Genomic DNA, 22158 nt, shown 5'->3' with positions numbered 1-22158 from the left:
ATTTACTTGTTTATTTACATACTCTCTCGGATAAGAAAAGCTTGATGCATCTTCGTTATGCATTCATAATCAATTATACAAGATGAACAACGTAAAACAGGACAGTCAAGTATCTTCAATAATTTTCATGATGGGAATAAGATGTGTAAATACATATTTACGTGTACTTACATATTTAAGAAAAAAAAAAAAAAAAAAAAAGGAGAAAAGAAAAAAGAAAACAAAAATATTAAACAGATGTGAACTGTATCGTACGATGTCTTTTCTTATTCAAAGTCATTCAGTCGTATTCAGTCGTGTATATCAATATTGTTTGATAATATATCCTTGTTTCTTTTTTTGTTAATTTTCAGAACTTCGAGGTTCCATGCCACCTATAATAAACGAGAAGCTGGTTTACAAGTCTGTTAGATTGAAAGACACCGTCGTGATACCTTGCGTGGCATATGCCAATCCAACTCCGACTAACAGGTAAGAGATTGTTTGATAAAAGATCGATGTATTAATATATATATATATATATATATATATATATATATATATACGCGTATGCATATACATACATTGATATATGTACACCAAGTTGAGGTTTCCTTTTGAAAAGTGATTTGATCGGTCTTTCTCTCTACTTATCTTTTCTCGTAGCAGCAAACGAAACGAGAAAGGGGAGAACTGGATGGGTAGGATTATAGATCGCAACGAAAACGAGTACTCCAGCGAACAATGCACGTCCTTCTGACGCTGACGTTTACGTTCTTTCTCTATTTTGCTTATATTAATGCTAATTTTAAACATTGAGCCGGTTTAAAGGTATTCCCGTATAGAGAATACACGCCCGACTACTAGAAATACGAAAATATTCCGAGTTCATTGACGCGTATCACCATGTTATATACGAAAAGGATGTGTACGTGAAAGAAAGAGAGAGAGAGAGAGAAAGAGAAGAAATATACGGAGAAAACAAGAGAGAAAGAGAGAGAGAGAGAATGCACTTCGCATTCGACATGCCGATTTCCTCCGTATCGATAGCTTTCGACATTTACCGTACATTCAGCATCAAATTCGCGAACGTAAGCTCAGAATTAGCTTGGTCGACAGCGAACGATAGTTCTAACGTTTATAAACTTCTTGAATTTCTCTGAAGATGAAGAAAGTTTTAATTTTTTTTTGTGCTGCTACGAATTTCTCGAAATAAACGCAAATAAATTCGACGATAACAATAATGATGAAATAAAAGTTTTATATATATATAACTTCGTTTAATTCATATATATATATATATATATATATAGAGAGAGAGAGAGAGAGAGAGAGAGAGAGAGAGAGAGAGAGAGAGAGAGGAATGGAATCTGACGATTGAATAAAATTTCTTGTCATATATATTCGAGTTATAACGTTAGTAGTAGTATATAGGTATACTATATTTCTGATCTTTCATGAGAAAACGTAAGAGGTGAAATAGATGGAGATGGAGGTTTCCTTTTCAAGAAAATATTCTGTTCACGATCGATCGTTATCCGACGATGTCGTTCACCCGTTTCTCTCTCTTTCTCTCTTTCTTTCTCTCTTTCTCATTCTTTCTCTCGCACACTTTTCGTAAGCTCGCTTTTCCTTCGGAACATTTTTCCTTCGTTGGAAAAGAAGTAAAAGAAGTCGTTTTCGCGGGAAAGTGGGGAACGTTGAGCTACCGACACAGTAGCGACCATTAACGAGGCATTACGTGCGATTCCACGCTTTCTCGATTCGCTTCCGACTAGAATGAGAAAGAAAAAGAGAAAAACGATGAGATAGAGAGAAAGAGAGGAAAAGAGAGAGAGAGAGAGAGAGAGAGGTAGTGAAAAAATGAGAGAAAAATCTAGCAAGAGAAACTTAACGGAAACATTGAAGGTAAGAGAAATCGAGATGGAATTGTCGCACGTTTGGTTTTCGTGACAAAGAAAAAAAGAAAAAGGAAGAAAAAAGAATGGAGAGAAGGAAAAGGGAAGGAAGGAAGAAAGAAAAAGAGAAAAAAATAAATAAACGATTGGCGATCCTTTCGGAAAGCTGATTTTAAATGCGACTTAAGCGCGACTAAAAGCCGTCAGTTTATAAACAAAGCGAACAAAATTGTTCGTCACATAATGTACTTTCACGTCGTTTTTCTTCCCTCTTCGCATTCGTTTTATCGAATTGCCACGTTTCAACGTAAATTCGTTCTCGTCTGTTAGTGTGTGCGAATAGAGAAAGAGAGATAAAGAAGAAGTTGAGAGGGTGGAATATGTGAAAGAGAGAGAGAGAGAGAGAGAGAGAGAAAGAAAGAAAGAGAAAAAGAGAGAGAGAGAGAGAGAGAGAGAGAGAGAGAGATCAAGTAAACGAGAATACTAATGTATCCGACAGTCCATATTACGTTCGTTCGTGGTGAATACAACGTGCAAACGAAAATACAAATCCACGAGGATGAACTCCCAGAGGAAAATCTTTCCAGAATACTCGACTGAGTGGAGGGTTAGAGAGGAAGATTATCGGAGGGAAAGATAAGTCCTTGTAGTTTGGCACGATCTTGCGATTATATTTCTCGTTAGTTCGAGACAAAATGAGAGAAAGAGAAAGGGAAAGATAAAGAGAAAGGAAAAGAGAGAAAGATAGAAAGAGAGAGAGAGAGAGAGATATAATAGCAAACCGAAAGATGGAGAAAGAGAAGTATAGTAGTTGGGAAAACTCGTTACATATTCGATATTGCGTTATATTGCGTTAAATTACGTGACTAGACTCGATTCCTTAGCGTACCATATGACATTCGCGAAAGCTAATAAAGATCTTCTGGTTACGTTCGAATCAGAGTCAACCCCTTCTTCCTTCGTCCCTTATATACTTAGGTACTACTACGTTATTTCGACTTTCGCAGTTTACTCTCGTAGCTGTTACGAGGATGGTATTGCGTGTTACTCATGTAAAATACATATTCCGAGAGGCGAAAGGATTCGTAGAATTCTCAGTTGGTCCTGTCGATCTTCAAATATTTTCAATGGATTTTTTTTCTTTTTTCAATAGAAATTCATTCGTATCGAATTCGAATATATATGTGTATACATACATATATATATATATGTATCTGTGTATATGTATCTGTAATGGGTCGATAAGGATGATAACAAAGTGATTGATTTTTTTCATGATATAACAATAATTTGACTGTTCGAAACAAAATAAATGATTCGATTTGAAGAAAAAAGTATGAATAGTTTTTCGTAATATTTTATCACATCATAGCTCGTAATAATCTCGCATTTCAATATATCGATAAATGGTGAATGAAAATGATAATAGTGGGGTGGAGGAGGGAAAGAAATAAGAGAAATCATTCCACCGTATCATTTTTCGATTTTCTTCATAAAACAATTCAAAACGAGTGTTGTATCCGTTATTAAAATTTATTTTCCTTTGTGTTGTTCACGTTCATTATCGATAAACTTTATGCTTTTCTCTGTACGAGAGTAACGATATCAAAATAAATGTAATATTGAAGAGGATATACATACATATATATATATACATACATATATATATATATATATATATATATATATATATACATATTTCGTAAATACTCTCGTCACGTTTTTCAACGAGAAATAAAATTGTCGTTTATAAAATATTTAGTAAAAACATCGATGTGTATATATACGCACACATGCACAAACATACGCAGGTACACAAGTACTTGTATGAACGATGTTGAAGCTTTTATACACGAATTAAAAGTAACTAGACGTTCGCTCGATTTCGTTTGTTAAGTGAATACAGGTGATTCGTAGATTACTACGTAACACGAAAAAAATTAATAATGTCCGGGAGATAAAATTTGTAGTATTTGTCTAATTCCTTCATTTCTACAAATTGAACTGAAAATGTTCTAACAATAAGAATTAATTACTCGATTGAAAGAGGACATATATAGATGGACACGCATACGGATTATACTTGTGTTTCTCAACAGTTATCAAGAATCGATTCAACGTGAGAGGCGTTAAAACGACGCGTTAAAAATGAAATTTCATTGGCATGTAATGTCCACCGTTTGCTATTAAGTAAGTATATAAAGTCACAAATTTGGTAAAAGGTTGGTGTGCTTTTACGAGGCTGTCCGGAGTTTCCTATGTGCATGAAACTCTGGGATATATAAAGGAGAAAAAGAGAGAGAAAGGTAGAGAGACAGAGAAAGAGAAAGAGAGACAGAAAATAGAGAAAGAGAGAGAGAGAATAGGTAGTACGTGGATTCGGATGGAAGGAAGTAGAGAGACGAAGAGACGAACGAAGATGGGTGAAAGATATATAGACGATGGCTCTGTATGAGTAGCGCAAACAAACCGACCGCTGATTACAGAGACTGCTTCTGACAGCCCATCAAATATTCCGCATTTACGTGTACGTCGACGTCACTGGATATTCCCGCGCTTGTGCTCACTACTCTCTCTCTCTCTCTCTCTCTCTCTCTCTCACACACGTACACACACATATACATACATTCTCTTTCTCTCTCTCACTCTGATCGTACAGGCCTTCCTACAGCTTCCTCGTTCTCTCCACCTCTTTCGTGCCTCGACTTCAGAGTACGGAGAAGGAGAGAAAAGAGAGAGACAGAGAGGGAGAGAAAGACCGAGGTGGATAGAATGAAAGAGATAGAGAGAGAGAGAGAGAGAGAGAGAGTTGAGGGTTTACCGCAGCAGCAGCAGCACCAGAAGCAGCAGCAGCAGTAGCAGTAGCAGCAGAGCCTTCCATCTCCAGGTTCCTCTCACACTCGAGCATTCCCTCTATCCCATCTCCTTCCCTCGCCAATTTCCCTCCGTAAATTCGATTATCTATAGGTATACCTCCTCCTCGTCGTGCACACGTAGTACCTACCTTCCTACCTCTCTTCTCCAGCTCAGCAACATTCACATCCTCCTTCCAGCTTCGTCTTCTTCCACTCTTCAACCTCGTCCTCTTCGTCCTCTTCGTCCTCTTCGTCCTTCATGTCCTCTACATCGTCGTCGTAGTCGTAGTCGTAGTCCTCCTTCTCTCCACTTCTCGTTGTCGTGCTTCCTTTCCTGTCGTGCGCCAATCCTCGCGCTTACCTCTGAGGGCAGAGTAAGCAAGAAACCGTGCCTGGAGGATTGGGTCCTCCTCTCATACTGTGGCTTTCCAAACCACGCGAGGTCAATCGTTGCGAGAAAGCTCGACTTCTCTGGGAATTGTCGAATAGAGAAAAATAGTGTGAGTGAGAGAAAGAGAGAGATGGAATGAGAGAAATGGTGAGTGCTTGAGAGAGAGAGAAAAATGGAACAAGATGGTGAGTGTTTGAGAGAGAGAGAGAGAGTGGTAGATAGAAATATCAACCTTCTCTACATCTCACTTTGAACTTATCACGTTTTACTTCTCACCGATAAATAGCAAAAGATAAGAGACGTCCTGAAATTGCTTTCGATAAAATTAGCGTCAATTATATACAACGATCGATTTTTATTCCGCTCTTAGAACTTATCGATTATCACTCGATATTACTACGTAATATGTGAAATGTATCAATCATGTTTGGTAAATATTATGACTCTCTCTCTCTCTCTCTCTCTTTCTCTCTTTCTCTCTTTCTCTATTTCTCTCTCCATATGTAAACGTGAATCTATTTGCAACAACGATCTTTGTTAACATGATATTAAATCTTTTGATATTGTCAAATTAGCGAACATTCGTCAAAAAGATTTATATATTATTTCTTTCTCTTTCTGATTTCTTTTTCTCATTTTTCTTTTTTATCGAGAAATATGGACCAAAGAATATGAATAAGTCAAGTTTCAATACTCTTCAAAATCTAAAATTCACGTTGGTTGATGTTACCTGGAATAAGCTGTAAGAGGTATGAAGAGAAAAATAGAAAGAGAGAGAAATAGGGATAAAGATAGAAAGAGAGAAAGAGAGAGAATACGAAGAGAAGATAGTACATAGTGCGTTTTCTTACTATCCAGTCCCGTTTATTCATAGCTGCATATTTGAAACTTCACTGACGTCGACTTGCCGCGAATCTTTCCAGTGGTACGTTGAGTTTTCCTTCGTTTAATAATAAATTGTTGAGACGCAGAGAGAGAGAGAGAGAGAGAGAGAGAGAGAGTAAGAGAGATGAAGGAAACGGAAAGAAAAACTAGACGACTCGAGAGTACCTCTTATCGTTTATTTCCCTCTCAAAGAAAAAGAAAAATTCTTACTTTTTGTTAATAATTTTACGAGTTGATAGTCAATAGTAAATGGATGTAAATGATGTCGATGAAATCGACGACGACGATGACGACGACGATGATGATGACGATGACGATGATAACGATGATGATGATGACGATGATGATAATGACGACGCTGATGAGGAACAACTCGGCATTTATTTCACACGATGTTTAATCGCGAGTGTTTTGAAAACAACGGGATGGTCTATCGCACTGACAGCCGTGCGTTGCGTATCTCCACGAAATACGTGTGCTTGCATAGAGAAAGGAAGGGGAGGGTTAGAGAGTAAGAGAGAAAGAGATAAATAGAGAGAGAAAGAGAGAGAAAGAGAGAAGGTATTGTTACGGCGTAGTTACAATTCATGGAAGCACCATGCATTCTCTGTTTTCATTCGAAACCGTAGTTATTTTGCGGTGGTCCAGTGCAACGGAGAGATACGCGTTTCGGTTCCCATATTCGACGAACGTTTCCACCTCATTTTCGAAGGTTTCAACAGATCGTTCGAGGTTAACGTTAACCAGTAATTTCAGACGTCAACCAATGTTATTCGTTTATTTACTTTCTTTTTTTTTATATTTTTTAATCTTTTTTTTGTCGTTTTTTGTGTTTCTTTTTCTATTTTGTCGATGTCGTACTGTTTATCTTTACTTTCAATTTAGCATGCTCGATATATCGATCCACTCGGATAATATACTTTATAATTTTCGAAAGCAGAGAGATAAGCCCTGGAGTTCGCTATTACAGCTATACACACACGCATATACACACGCGCACACGTGTATATATGTATAATATATGTACATATAATATATATATAATATATATAATATATATGTGTATATATGTACATATATATTTTTAGTAAAATGTATCTGACATAAGTCCGTTAACATACACAGACGCGCATGTATACACATAAAACGCAACGCAGACATATAAAATACTTTTACATCTCTCCCGTTTTCTCAAGAACGAAGAGAATTCTTGTCTCCTTCTTTATTTCCCGTTTCTTATTTCACCGGTCGATTTCAGATAAGAGAACATTTATATTTACTCAACGGGGCCATCCGAGCGTGGATTTAGTTAAGCCCGTTTCTCCGACGTCGAGGAAATCTGTTACGAAATATTCGATTTCACGCACTCCTTTTCTTTCCTTTTCTTATTTTTATTCTAGACGAAAGAGAAACCATTGAACCCCATGAAATACATTTTTGTCGCAGGTGGTACTACAACAGAAATCAAAGAGAAGAACCGATCGAAGATACTTCCGGGCATTACATAGTCCGAGATGGTTCCTTGATTATACAGGGTGTCCAAGAGAATGACGCCGGATCATACATGTGCATCGCCAGTAACTCCGAAGGGACTGAGACTTTAGAAGTCAGATTGACAGTTTCCGCTCCACTCAGTGTTCTCGTACAGCCTGCTATTCAAACGGTCGATCTTGGGAAGCCTGCTCATTTGGTAATTCGATATCCGACGACTAACGATTAGACGACTTAGACGAAAGTTGGAAATCCAATTACGCGATCGCGGTGTGAATTTACACTGATACAGATAATGTTTAAACCCTCTCTTGAATTTAATCGTTTGCAATTAAAGAGAATTTCATCGATCGATACTACAGTAGCAATTGCCAATTTCAATTAATAATATGTATGCGGGAATCAAGGTAGTTTTTCTTTTTTACGGAGTATTTCGAAGAGAGGGGAAAAATAAATAAAAAAAAGGAAATAAAGAAAATAAAGGAAAAAAAGAAGAAAGAGAGAGAGAGAGAGAGAGTATTACGGAATTTATCAGAGTATTTCGAAGAGTGAGAGGGGGAGAAATAAATAAAAAAAAAAGAAAATAAAGAAAAAAGAGACAGAAAGAATATTACGGAATTTTATAGAATATTTCGAAGAGAGGGGGAAGAATAAATAACAAAAAAGAAAATAAAGAAAATAAAAAAAAGAAAGACAGAGACAGAGAGAGAAAAAATGAGTTTTACCGTAACTCGTAATATAATTAGTATCTCAATGGCATGATTCAAGATTCTTTTGGACTATAGGAAAGGGTAGTCGAAAGAAAAAAGAGTCTCTCTCTCTCTCTCTCTCTCTCTGTCTCTCTTTTTCTCTTTCTTTTCCCTTTCTTTCATCGAGGCTTTTCTTTAAACTGCTTTTCAGACGTGCAGCGCAAGTGGATTTCCGCAGGCGGCACTCTACTGGCTGAAGGACGGTCAGCCATTGAGAATGGCTGGTCGCGTGAGCACAGTTTCGAGGGAACGTATCTCCGTGACGTCGGTTGCACGCGAAGATCGAGGCATGTACCAGTGCTTCGTCAGGAACGAGTACGAAACGGCCCAAGGAATCGCAGAATTGCGGTTGGGTGGTGAGTAGTCTTTGTTCGTTCACGGAAATGTTTCTCTCTCTCTCTTTCTCTCTCTCTCTCTCTCTATCTCTCTCTCTCTCTCTGTCATTCTTTTTCTCTCTCGAATAGAATTTCATGCTTGAGGCTATATTATATATTATATTATGTTATACTATACTGTATTATACGTGCCGGATCGAAAATGTTGCCAATGAAATTCTAACCGGAATGAGATTAAACAAAAAATGAGAACAGTTTTATTCAAAAATTATATTTTACATTTCAAACGTTTCGTTATAACATTACGATATATATTCGCACCAACGATTTTTTGTAAGTTAATTATCGAATTCACTCGACTTCGTCGACTTACTTTCTCTTTTCTTTTTTTATTTCTTTATTTTTTTATGTTTTTATTTTTCTACGTATTATTAGTATATATTAGTAGTATTATTATAGTATATTATTTATATATTATTAGTAGTAATTTTTAGTTTATATTATATTATAGTATATCATATTATAGTATATTATTTATATATTATTAGTAGTAATTTTTAATAGTATTAGTATTATTATAGTAATATTATTAATATATTATTAGTAGTAATTTTATTTTTCCAGTAGTAAGTAGTCCAAAAAAAAAAAAACAGGTATACAATGCAGTTGATAAAGGAACGTAAAAGAGCCGTAGAGATCCAATGGTGCTTTCTTTTCGACGAGTCGATAAGATTGACGGGAAGGTAAACGTCGTAGCATTTAACTTCGATCGCATTTCGTTTGAACTCTATCGTAAAAGAAAAAGAAAAAGTTCGGAAGCTTACGTTTCTCCGTTGCAATCTTCTATTTTCTATTTCTCTCTCTCTCTCTCTCTCTCTCTCTCTCTCTCTATATATATATATATATATATATATATATATATATATATATATATCCCTCTTTCGTTCGTTCGTTCTTTCTTTCATTTTTTCTTTCTTTTTCTCTTGGAAGGTAGAACTCACGATCACCTCGCACGAGCCTCAATTACGTTTAATGCAGTCGTATGCAAACTGCACCATCTTTCTGCCGGAGCTGACGTTCGTTAAATTCTCCTGCTGAATTGCGGAGACGCCTCTCGCTTTTCTAGATCGACTTGCCTTAGAAAAGGAGAGTAAAAAAACAGAACGAAACAAAAAAAGAAAAAAAGTGGTAAAGGTAAAAAGAAAAAAAAAAGAAAAGAAAAGAAAAGTAAAGAAAAGAGAAAGAAAAGAAAAAGAAAAGGTTTAGGATAAAGGGAAGAAAAAAAAAAAGAGCAAAAGATCGAAGAGTGAGGAAGAGAGGAGAAAGGGTCCAGGAAAACATCAGTGATTAAGCAAGCCTCTTTTACATCTATTTTTCTCATTGTCTTTCTTCTCTTTCTCACTTTCATCTCTTTCTCTCTTTCTCTCAGTGTCTTTGTTTTTATTCCTTTCTACTCCATATTGGCGAGCCTAATGCAAGGGAATTGCGAGGCGTCGCGATGGCGAGCGTTTGTTTGTCGAACGAATGGCTTCAACGATGATAGCTTGCACGACGGTTAATGCAGCGGAACTCTTTTTCCCTCATACGATCCATTCCCGGTTTGCGTGGTACTCTATCGTAACGTATTTTCCATCACGAATCGTCGTGAATTTCGAAAGAGAAAGAGCAAAATATATATATATATATATATATAATACACACACACACACATATATATATATATATGAAGGGAGAGAGAGAGAGAAAAGGACGATGAGTAGGTGGGGATTTTTGCACGCAGAGAACCGATTTCGAATGGTCCAGGTTTTCCGATCGCAGTTTCCCTCACCGCAACGGCGAAGCAGGACCATTTGCTCGGTGATAATCGTGCGAATACGAGGACGTCGAATGGTTTTAATTACAAAACCCCCATACGCGCGGATAGTACGTGCGTCCTCCGATAACACGTTGCCGACCGAACAACGCCGTTCAGTCGGCTTTTGTACTCTCGAACGGTCCCCGTTTCGGTATTAACATTACTCTTTGCTTTTTCTATCTCTCTCTCTTTCATTTTCTTTTTCTCGTTTTTTTTTTCTTCTTTTTTTCTTCCTTCTTTTTTTCTCTTTTCTCATTTTTCTTTTTTCTTCTTTTTTTGCGCTCTCTCTCTCTCTCTCTCTCTCCCTCCCACTTTCTTTTTCTTTCGCTCTCTCTCTCTCTCTCTCTCTCTCTTTCTGTCTCTCTCTCTCAGATATCGTAGCTCGAGATTAAAAATTTAGTGGTATTCACTGATGGTGAATAGTCCGAAGAGTTCGATCGTTAAGTGCTAATGGAATTATATTTCAAATGAAAATGGTCTTGATAAGGATTATTTATTTTCCCCTTTTTTTGCTTTTTTTTTTTTTTTTTTAGATTAAAGAGAGAGAGGCAGAAAAAATTAATATGAAAGTGAAGTTTGAAAGGAGATAAACTGGCATGTATCGTAATTTAAAATCATTGTCGAACGAATGATTAATACTTCATCGTCATGCGAATTGTACGATATTTTATCTCGTTCTCTCTTTTTTCTTTTAATCGTGACAAAGCAATATTTCTTCTTTTTCTGTTTTTCGATTCGTTTGGATTCTAATTTCGATATAAATGAAAGAATGCGAAAGGTCAGTCGTAAAGGTTAACATTGGATCAAAATGAGATAAAGAAGGATACAGAGAACGTTGAGTGCAGTTCTATTTCGTATTTTTCTTTTTCTCTTTCTCTCTCTCTCTCCTCTTTTATAGGTCAGAGGTTATACTTCAAAAGAAGAAAAAAAAATGCTCTCTTATGACATCGTTTCAATCACGTACTCATTCGTTTAATCGATAGTTCGCGTTCGAAGAATCCAATAAAAATAACTTCGGCCGAATGATGTCGTTTACCGATCGTCTACGAAAATATTTCTTCAAGTTCGTTCAACGAGAGTTAAAAAATGTAAACAAATACACGTGACTAGGATCATAATCGGGTCAAGTACGTATTAAAAATTTTCTGCTATTATAACACTTTCTTTTCGGATGGAAAGTCGAAACGAGATTGAATAATCAATTCAAAATATAATAATTAACTAATGTTTGTCGACTAATAGGAATGTATTTATCACACGCTTAGCTCACGGACTTTTTTGTTTATGTTTCGTTAAACGATTTTATAGAAACTTTATGTATTAATACGATAACAGATTTTCTATAAACAATGTTCTCTAACAATTGTTTTTGTACGTATATATATATATATATTATATACGTATACGTATATATATATATATGATATATACGTACAAAATATATATATATATATAACTCTTTTTTTCATTATTTTCTCACGTAACAGTTAATCCATACGAGAGAAAACTGGCAAATGAAAAGGCAACGTAAAGAGCATTTCGATTCATACACATATATGTAACCGGTTTTGATCGATGCGTTTACTAATGTATTTTTCACCGTGAAATTGTATCCGACCAATAACGGTGCTACGGAAAATTGTTATTTTTTTTTCCTTTTTGCATCACTCTTCATCCAACCCCCCTCGCTTCCCTTCTCTTACTAACGTCCAATGCAATATGAATATTTCTAGTCGCGTATCAAATTTACCGTATCAAATTTACCGTATCAATATTAAAATTTTGCATTCGTGAAAATAGCTGATTTTTTTGCCGTTTTTAATCCTTTTTTTTTTCTTTTTTCTTTTTTCCATTTCTTTTCTGATAGACACACACGCGCGCGTGCGTGAGCGTATACACACGCATACGAATTTGTAACAATAAACGCAAGTTCGACGGGAGGTACAGAATTTATTGTTAAATTGAATCCATTTGTTTCGATATGTGCTACGGAAGAAGAAAAAAGAGAGCAAGAAAGAGAGAGAGAGAGAGAGAGAGAGAGAGAGAGAGAGAGAGAGAGAGAGAGAGAGAGTGAGTGAGACGAAAATTGATCCTTGTTTTTTATAATGAAACGAAAATTAGTTGAATTTCGTTACATTATTTGAATATTTTATTTCGTCAAACTCAACAAATTGGTTTCGAAACTATAGAGAAAATCCTGAAGTAAGTTCCCAGTTGAGTTCTATTTCTGGTCATATTAATTGAAATATAACGTTAGAGAGAAAGAGAGAAGAAAAAGAAAGAAGTAAGGGAGAAAGAAACACAGTGGACGTATCGTTCGAAATTAATTTCAAATCGTAACGAGAGTTCAACGCAAAGTCGGAGAACCTTTGTCCGTTACGCCATTATGTCTAATGAGAGTACGCTCGCAAATTCGGATTTCGCGATGGGGAAATCTCGCGGGATCGTGCGCGCTTTTATCGCGTAAGTGGATATTCAGTGGGGCTAGACGTACTTTCGGCGTCTCAAATAAAAAAAAAAAAAAAAGAGAGAGAGAGAGAAAGGAAAAAAAAAGGATCCTTTTCGCATGAGAATTTTAATTAAATTACGTGCGTTTTTAAGGGCATACGTTCTTACGTATGTACGTACATCAAACGTGTTTTTTCTCTTTTTTTTATATAATTTATCATCTTAAATAACAAACGATATGGAACTGTTTGGAGGAGAGAAAGGTGAAAAATAAATAAGGAGCAAGAGATAAGAAAAGTTGTAGCAAATGATATCATTGATATTGGCAGCCCGAACTATTCTTACGTCTCATCCAAAAGTTCCTATTCTTTTTCCCTAAACTCTCCAATAGTTGAATAGGTATGGCTCCGCAAGTTTCCCGGCCATTAACCCTTTCTATAACATGGCTTTTGCTAACTTTTACAGTCGTCTAAGAGTTGAAATTTTCTTTCGAAATCGTTTATAGCTCTTATTCGAAGGAATTACACGAGGAGAAATGTCGAAAAGAAATAATAGTTTAGTGGGAGTGGGAGTGGAGAGGGCGAAGAAGAAAAAAAGAAAAAGGAAAAAGAATAAAAGAAAAAAGAAAATAACCAATCAAGAAGAATGGTACAATGATACTTTCTTATTCTTCGTTTATCTTTTCCTTCGTTCTTCTTCGATATCATTCCCGTTGTGACTTCGTTAGATATCAGAAAGCGAAACTATTTTCACTCTTGGTTGCGACAGGTAATTGGAGAAGTCTCAGAGAAGGAGCTTTCAAAGTTTCTAGCGGTAGAATACTGGAAGAAAATGGGAACAGGAGTGACAAACAACATAAATCGATTCAACCTTTCGACGTTTCGTCCTTTATTAATTACTATCTTTTGGGAAGATTCTCTCTATCTCTCTATCTCTATCTATCTATCTCTTTATCTCTCTTCTTTCTCTCTCTTTCTCTCTCCCTCTCTCTAATTTGTAGTTAACTCGATTGAAGTATAAACTTCCCTTAATATCATCGTCAAGGTAATTAATCATTGGAAACTCGAATTGTCCTAAGGGAAAACGTAGTTTCCTTTCACGACTGACGTGTTTCAAATATGGCTTGGTTAAACTACTAACGCCGAGAAGAGCGTAGCGTAGCATTACAACTACTATTCGCACGTCCGACCAAAGCGTACTCTCTTGCTACTCGTTATCTTCCTCTTTCTCTCGATCTATCTATCTTTGATATTCCAAAAAGCATGCTCCCTCTCTCTCTCTCTCTCTCTCTCTCTCTCTCTCTCTCTCTCTCTTTGTGTTCGCTCTTTTCGTCTCTCTCTATCTACATTCGGAAGCATGGGAGTCCGGAAAATCCATTGTCAGAGTATCGACTCTTTCTCCGAGATTCGCCATAGTCAACGATTTTCTGAACGAACCTTTATCCAACCTAGATGGAATACGATCGGTGTGTGTACGATGGGAGGGGCTAGAGAACCCTCAATTACAGTGAACGAAGTTCCCTACCGACCGTCAATTAGTAACTTTTGCGAGCGACCTTCAGGGACGAAGGTGAAGCCGAACCAGAGAAGGCAAGAACATGTTACAGTGAGTGAATGAGTGAGATAGAAAGAGACAGAGACAGAGACAGACAGAGAGAGAGAGAGAGAGAGAGAGAAGACAGCTTCGTATTACCTTGTCATTAGGATTCTTCTCGGCTCCATGATTTCTAAGCTGCGGGGCATCGAGCGTGCATTAGCTAAGGGGAAAGGTGAGTGCTGTGGAAGATCGCCCGCAGCACGATCGGATAGTTAGTACCGCCACCTTGGATTTGCATACGCTAACGAGATTCCTGCGGTTTTGCCGATGCTTTGCATGCCTCTCTCGACCGTGCACGATCTCGCATCGCCCTGCATCTACACCGAGTCATCTATTTATTATGCGTCATAGATACGTCAGAGGCTAAACCACCTTCGCGAGAAGCAACTTTTCGCGAGAGAGACAGAAAAAGAGAAACAAAAAGAGAGAAAGAGAGATAGTAAAAGAGAAACGGTAAAAGAGAAACAGAAAGAGAGAGAGAGAGAGGGATAGTAAAAAAGAGATAGATAGAGAAAGAAAAAGAGAGACAGCTTTCGCCTGTATTTTTTTCTATGTACATTTTGACATCATATTATCTTCTTCTATCTTCTCTTATTTTTCTTTCTCTTTGTGTGTGTGTGTATATATATATATATATATATATATATATGTATGTATGTATGTATATGTATATGTGTGCATGTGTGTACGTACATGTGCGTGTGTCTTTTCTCTTTCTCTCTCTTTTTCTCTCGAACCTTGAAGTATTTCTCATTCCTAAAGTTTTTAAATGCAAACCACTCGTTCAATCGGAAAACAAAGCGAAAGTTTTTTCAACTAGTTGAATCAATGAAATGAAGGGAAAGAAAGAAAGAAAGAAAGAAAGAAAGAAAGAAAGAAATGAAATGAAATAAAATGAAATGAAATATCACGTTTCATATATTTGGAATAGTCGTGTTACGTACCTATGTACCTCCTGTCCTCTTTGGCATCAGACAATAGCGATACTTAATTAAATTCCTATTTCAATTTTCCACGATTCCATCATTTTCATTCTATACAAGTCTTTTTTATTTGTGTTGGAAAATCTATATCTGCATACCTACATACGTACGTACATGCTTGCCTGCATGCCTGCCTACCTCTCTGCCTGCCTGTTCGTTTATTATACCCAAAATGCAGTGCTTTTAAGAAAAATAAGCAACCCTACTCGACTCTCCACTGTTTAGAACGATCGATGCTCGACGAATTTTTATTATTCTTCCTTTGTTCGCTTTTTCCGTTTTGTTGTCTGTTCTTTTTTCTTTTTTTTTTTCTTTTTTCTTTCGTGTATGTACGTACCCGCACGTGTACGCGCGCGCGCGTTTGTCTGCGTGTGTATATAATATTTTTTTTTCTTTTTTACCTGCTTTTATTAACTACAACAAGAACCATGACGAATTATTAAACTACGAGACAATTTTCTTTTAATTTTCTTTCCCCTTTCTCTTATACTTTTTTGTCTCTTTTTCTTTCTCTAAAGAATTAAACAATATTAAAAGAATAGAGGAGGACGAACTGGCTGCTAAATTATTTTTTAAATACTATGCACGTCGTCTATCCCATGTAAATTTTGTCGAAAGGTTCCTCGAGTAAAAACTGTCGGTTCATTATATCTCTCCACTTTTTTTTTCTTCTCTTCTTTTTCTTTTTTTAAAAGCACTAATTTGTTGATTCAAGATACGAGAAACGTTATGTTTTTCCTATTCGCGGGAAAACGGAATAACATTGCGGCTTAATTGAAGAGAGGCAATTGTTAATTTACTAATAGTCCGCCTTTTGAAACAACCGTTCTTTTAAATAATACATACGCAAATTGTTACCACGAAAGGACGACGAGAGTCTCCCTACCACTCTTCCTATTCCCCTTTTTCACCGAGTCCATGTGAATTTTAATCACCAGGCTAATCCATCGTCCAAAAAAGAAAACAAAAAATAGGAAAAAGAGCAAAAAAGAACAAAAGTCGACGTATTTTTTGCGAATTTTTCTGCTACCGTAAAAAAACAATATTTTATCGACATGTCGATATCTTTTCGAGATGAAATAATCTCATCGATGTTATTCATACTTTCGAAAGTTCTTTTTATTGAATAAACCTTTTTATAACTGCATGGTTAATAGCCGAGTTAAGAGAGAAAGAGAGAGAGAGAGAGAGAGAGAGAGAGAGAGAGAGAGAGAGAGAGAGATAGTTTGAGAAATTTACGTTGGTAGTATGGATCGTAAGAAGAGGTAACATTCAGATGTGCGGAAACTATGAATGTATGCGAAAACTTTGCCGAGAGTCAACGTTATCTTATCGTCAATGCGTGTGTGTATGTGTATGTGTATGTATATGTACGTGTACTCGCCTTACGAAGTTCATGAATTTATTAGCAAGCGCGAGCTACAGCTCGTTACGCGACTCGCTAAAATGTAAAGTATCTTTGTACGCAACTTCTCTCACCGTAGAGATAAACTATCCTAGTACATCGAACTTTTCACCTTTCAATTGTTTCACATCGTTCTCTTTGACTCATTCTCTCTTTTCCCTTTCCTCTCTCTTTCTTTCTATTTCTCACTTATCCGACGATATCGAAATTTCATAGAAAAATCTCTTGTGACATATGAAATGGAGAATATTCTTGAAAGAGATGTCATAAAAATCCGATGCCTATGGTTCATCTAACCGATCGATGATTTTTGTATTTTTCAATTTTCTTTCTTTCTTTCCTTTTCTTTCAATTTTATCCACCAAACGGATCGTTTTTCAAGTTATTGTTGTTATTATTGTTATTATAAAATCGCGTAGGGTGGAGATTATACAATCGAAATTTTACTAATCCTCGAATAACTTCGCGTATCCTCTGGTTTTATTATTTTTCTTTCATTTCCAAAATTTTACACAATGATTGGTATATGGTCCTGTGATTATACGTATGGTAGATAGAAAAGAAAATTGTTGTGATCAAGTGAAGTTTATTATGATTTTAAAGAAACAGGTAGAAAAGAAAAGAAACGATAGAGCAAAGAGAGCAAGAGAGAGAGAGACAGAGAGAGACAGAGACAGAGAAAGAGAGGAAGAGAGAGATAAGTGAATGAAGAGTAATATAATTCTAGCATGAGAATGAAAGAGATATATATATATATATATATATATATATATATATATATATATAAGAGAGAGAGAACCGTTGTTTCAAAGCTTTCTGTTATATGTATGTAATCTAACCGTAACGTCTGTTAACAGAGATCGCACCACAGCTGGTCTACAGGTTTATCGAACAGACAATGCAGCCTGGACCATCGGTTTCTCTGAAATGCAGCGCCGCAGGTAATCCCACGCCGCAAATTTCCTGGCTGCTAGATGGATTTCCGCTTCCACAAAACGACAGGCTTCTGATTGGCCAATATGTGACCGTGTACGGAGACGTAATATCCCACGTTAACATCACATCGGTTAAACCGGAGGACGGCGGAGAATACGAGTGTACTGCCAGTAGTAGAGCTGGAGACTCGAAACACTCAGCAAGACTGAATATTTACGGTAAGTAATTCGGTAAGGGAATAAGAGAACGATGGGATCCATCGATGAAGGAAACGTGACGATCATTCGATCGTCTAATCTCGAATCACACGGCTGAACACTCGTTCGAGAAATTTTCAAGAGCTCGTCTTGAGATTTTATCGAAATTATTCTTGTCAAAGAGTTTTATATATATATATGTGTGTGTGTGTGTAGGGTGTTGCAAAAAAAAAAGAAAGAATCGAGTGACGTTTTCTTCCTTTCTTTTCTTTTCTTTTTCTTTCTTTTCTTTTTTTTTTTTTTTACATCCTGTATACCTATGAACTTGTCACTTGCACATAATTTCCTTTTAAGGATAAAATCGTTGGAGTAAAAGTTAAAAGGAATTTTCTATAATTTTCAATCTCAGGACTGCCATATGTCAGACCCATGTCGACCGTCTCAGCGGTCGCTGGAAAGCAACTATATATCAAATGCCCTGTAGCTGGATACCCCATCGAATCGATAGTATGGGAAAAAGGTAAGTTTGGTTTGTTCAAGAATTTCATCATTGTCAAGAATTTTGAGTGAATTGATTTTCTTCTTTTTTCTTTTCTTTTCTTTTCTTTTCTTTTCTTTTCGTTTTCCTACGAATATCTGAGAAATGTTTTTCAACGATTAATTACAATCTTATCAGGCAACGTAAGACTGCCAACTAATATGAGACAAAGAGTAGCTAATGGTACTCTTTTCATCGATACTGTACAACGTGCTGCTGATCAAGGCATTTATACCTGCACTGCCAGAAACAAACATAATATTACTTCTCAACGATCCGTCGAAGTTCGTGTTTTAGGTGAGTAAATTGTTAATTGGTATTTTTAAAGAAAGAAAAAAAGAAAACAAAATAATAATAACAGTGAAATTCAATGAAACTAATCAATTTCTTTCCCATAGTTTATAGGATGATAAATGGTTGACATTTCCCTATTTGTCGATTAAAACTCTGTAAGTAAGCCCAATTTTCTCGACGTAACCTGTCAAAAATATCGTCAATCGATCTTTCGGCTTTAAGTTTCGATAATGAAGATGACTAAGGTCTATCTCGAAGTCTTTAGCCTTTGCGTGTTTCTAGCGTCAGTTCTAAAGTCTTATATGAAAGGGTTTGGGATAAAACAAGAGTCATCGAAGCGTGATAGTCTTTAGCAGGTGTGAGCTCGAAAGATGACGTAATAGAACAAATCTTAGGGTTATATGGTGGTTCTTCCTTAATGGTATCTAAATATATTACTTTTAAATAGAAGATATCGTGGTATCGAGAAAATTGGGATTAAAATAAAAATTTTTTTTTCTTCTTTTTCCTTTTTTTTTTAGGATGAGGAAAGAATTACAAATTTTTAAATATCAGATCGATGATTAATTCAGGTTCCTTAACACCCCCCGCCCCTCTAAAACCCCATATAATCATTCGAAAGATATTATCAAGCACGTTTAATCGCATTTGAAGATATCGTTTCGTCCTCGAATATATTGAGCCACATTTTGCACCCCTTACCCATTTACCGATCATATTAATTGCAATTTATGTATACATAATCGAGCGGCTGGTTTGACAGGCGCCACCAGATTTATCTTCACACAATGTTTCTGTTAGCTTTACGGGATCAAACGACGGCCCAAGTCTACTGTTTGGGCAGGCTTGATTATCATGCGACAACATCACCCCAACCCTGTACCAACGAACTCTATGTTTATCGCGTTGTATGCAACTTTCGTGAACGACGCGAATCTTCGAAAGTTCATCAATCTCGATGACGCGTTTATTATTATTATTATTATTATTATTATTTTTATTTTTATTTTTATTTTTATTATTATTATTATTATTATTATAATTATTATTATTTTGTTTTTATTATTTTAATTTTATTATTATTATTGTTATTATTATTATTATTTTTTTTATTATTATATTATTGGGATTACTATAGCCAAAATAAACATACATGTACAAATCCACGCTCATTACACATACACAAGTTCTTTGGTTTATATTCTTTATTTTCTTTTGCTCTTTTTTGAAAGAAAAAAGAGAGAGAAAAAAATCATTGATCATGAAAAATTAAAATAATATCATCATCATCATCATCATTATCATTCTTCGTTTTCTACTTTCTACTTTAATATTTTTCCAAATGTAGATAGCACCGATCGAAGAAGGCTCGATTTAAAAAAGGAAAAACAGAAAGGGAAAAAAATTATTCGAGATTGATTGGATAAATAACGACGATATTTGAATCGTGTACTCTAGTACAGGGTTGCTTAAGAACGTCTTTAACTCAATGCTTTCAGCTACGAATCGTATTACCGTTTCACGATAATTAAACGGGTACGATCCGAGAGTGAATTAATGCAAGCTCATTGTACGTACGTAGAATGATTGTATGTATACATAACGATATATAGAGGGGTGTTAATAATAAAGAGAGGGAGAGAGAAAAGAGAGTGTGTGAGAGAGAGAGAGAGAGAGAGAAAGAGCGAGATAGAAAACAAGTAATTTGACGAGCGAGAAAATGAAGAAATATAATCGATTCGAAATATTTTCTCTCTCTCTCTCTCTCTCTCTTTTTTCTCTTTCTCTTTCTCTTCATTTAGTTGTTTTTTCTCTACTCGAAGAAAATCGAGAAAGTATGCTGGGAGTGACGTCGACCGACTAATTAATCTTGTTTGCTAACGACCATACATTTGATTTGCTTATATTTCAAAATCAAACAAACGAAATAGATTCACCTACTGCCATTGGGAGTTATTACGAGAATGTTACACTTTACACGTGTACTACCGGTCGACGAAGCTGGTTCCTATCGAAATTCCGACGAGGAAATCGCACTGCGACGTACGGAAATGACGCAGACGAAACAACGAGTTAACGATTAGGATTGAATCGTAGCTTTTTTCGATCGAGCTTTCTACAGTTCTTCGACTAACAACGATTAATATTTTTTCTCTTGAATTTATTTCCATCTTTCCTCTCGCACATTGTTTTATTTCTTTCTGTATCTCTTTTCGTCGATCTTTTTCTTTTAACAATTTCTTTCTGTTTTATTTGTCGTATAATACAATACGTAACATACAGAACACCGTAATATATTCATTACAGGGATTGAAAAGATTTTTTTTCTGTTTCTTTTTCTTTCTTCTCCTTTTCCTTCTCTATATATCTTTTCTCTCGTAAATTTTCTTTTTTATTTTCTCTGTGTCTCTTTTTATTGTTTTTGTTTCTGTAGTTTTAATCGTATCTTTTCTTCGTCCTTCGTTGCATAATACGATACAAAATGTACAGGACAATGTACACTAATGGATTCAGGCCAGGATTCTCGTCTACTTCGTAGGAATGGAAACGAGGCTTCAAAGTCTCTTTAACATTTATCTAGGGATTTACCTACATAAACGTAAATAGTTAAGAGAAGAGCAATGAACATAGTTAGGCGCGTGCGCGCGTTTCTGTGTGCCTGAATATCCCGGAAATGACCCACGCACAGAGCACAGCACCTCACTTGCATCGCTGAAGCATCTGTCCTTGCACGCGCTCGCCTTAAACTGCTCTATACTACTTCGTATACATATACTATACATATATGTATATTGTATATACCATATATATATATATATATATATATATATATATATATATACATTTTTTTCTATCTGTACATACATATGTATACGCCTAATTATGTATATATATATATATATATGCATACATACATTGTATATATATATAGAATAGGTGCAATTAAAATTATACGTTGACGTTTTATTATATTTTATTATTTTAAATAAATCGTCTCGTCGATGTTGATACGTATATTTTATTAATTATAAATTGGAAAATTATTTGATAAAACGTATTGACGTGTAATTTTGAAGCACGCTCTACTGTACGTTCGTGTACATAAAAAAAAAAAAGAAAAAGGAAAAAAAAGAAAAAGGGAAAAAAAAGAACACGACATACATAAGGCTTCGTTAAAAATTTAAATTAATTTCTTTGAAAATATTACGTTTTCTAATAAGATACATTCTCGACAAATTTATGAAGATTTTCATGATAATTAACGACTGCTTTATGTATTCGAGTGGATGTACAAAATCCTGTGTATATATGTGCCGGATAAT

General features: G+C 35.7%; 1 protein-coding gene across 7 annotated transcripts in view; it reads left to right on the top strand.

The window, feature by feature from the left end:
- Window positions 1-22158, top strand: part of LOC127064489 (cell adhesion molecule Dscam2-like) — a 123567-nt gene that overhangs the window by 63597 nt on the left and 37812 nt on the right. For all 7 annotated transcript variants that reach the window (XM_050995608.1, XM_050995610.1, XM_050995605.1 and 4 more), the window contains 6 exons: window positions 354-471; window positions 7455-7698; window positions 8400-8604; window positions 17728-18024; window positions 18413-18523; window positions 18680-18838. In XM_050995608.1, coding sequence (XP_050851565.1) covers window positions 354-471; window positions 7455-7698; window positions 8400-8604; window positions 17728-18024; window positions 18413-18523; window positions 18680-18838 — 1134 coding nt within the window. The remainder of the gene's footprint in view (window positions 1-353; window positions 472-7454; window positions 7699-8399; window positions 8605-17727; window positions 18025-18412; window positions 18524-18679; window positions 18839-22158) is intronic.

Source organism: Vespula vulgaris, chromosome 6 (genome assembly GCF_905475345.1).
Source record: "Vespula vulgaris chromosome 6, iyVesVulg1.1, whole genome shotgun sequence".
NCBI classification, from domain to species: domain Eukaryota; kingdom Metazoa; phylum Arthropoda; class Insecta; order Hymenoptera; family Vespidae; genus Vespula; species Vespula vulgaris.
The sequence above is the reverse complement of the archived record's forward strand: the minus strand, read 5'-3'. Positions and strand labels throughout refer to the sequence as shown.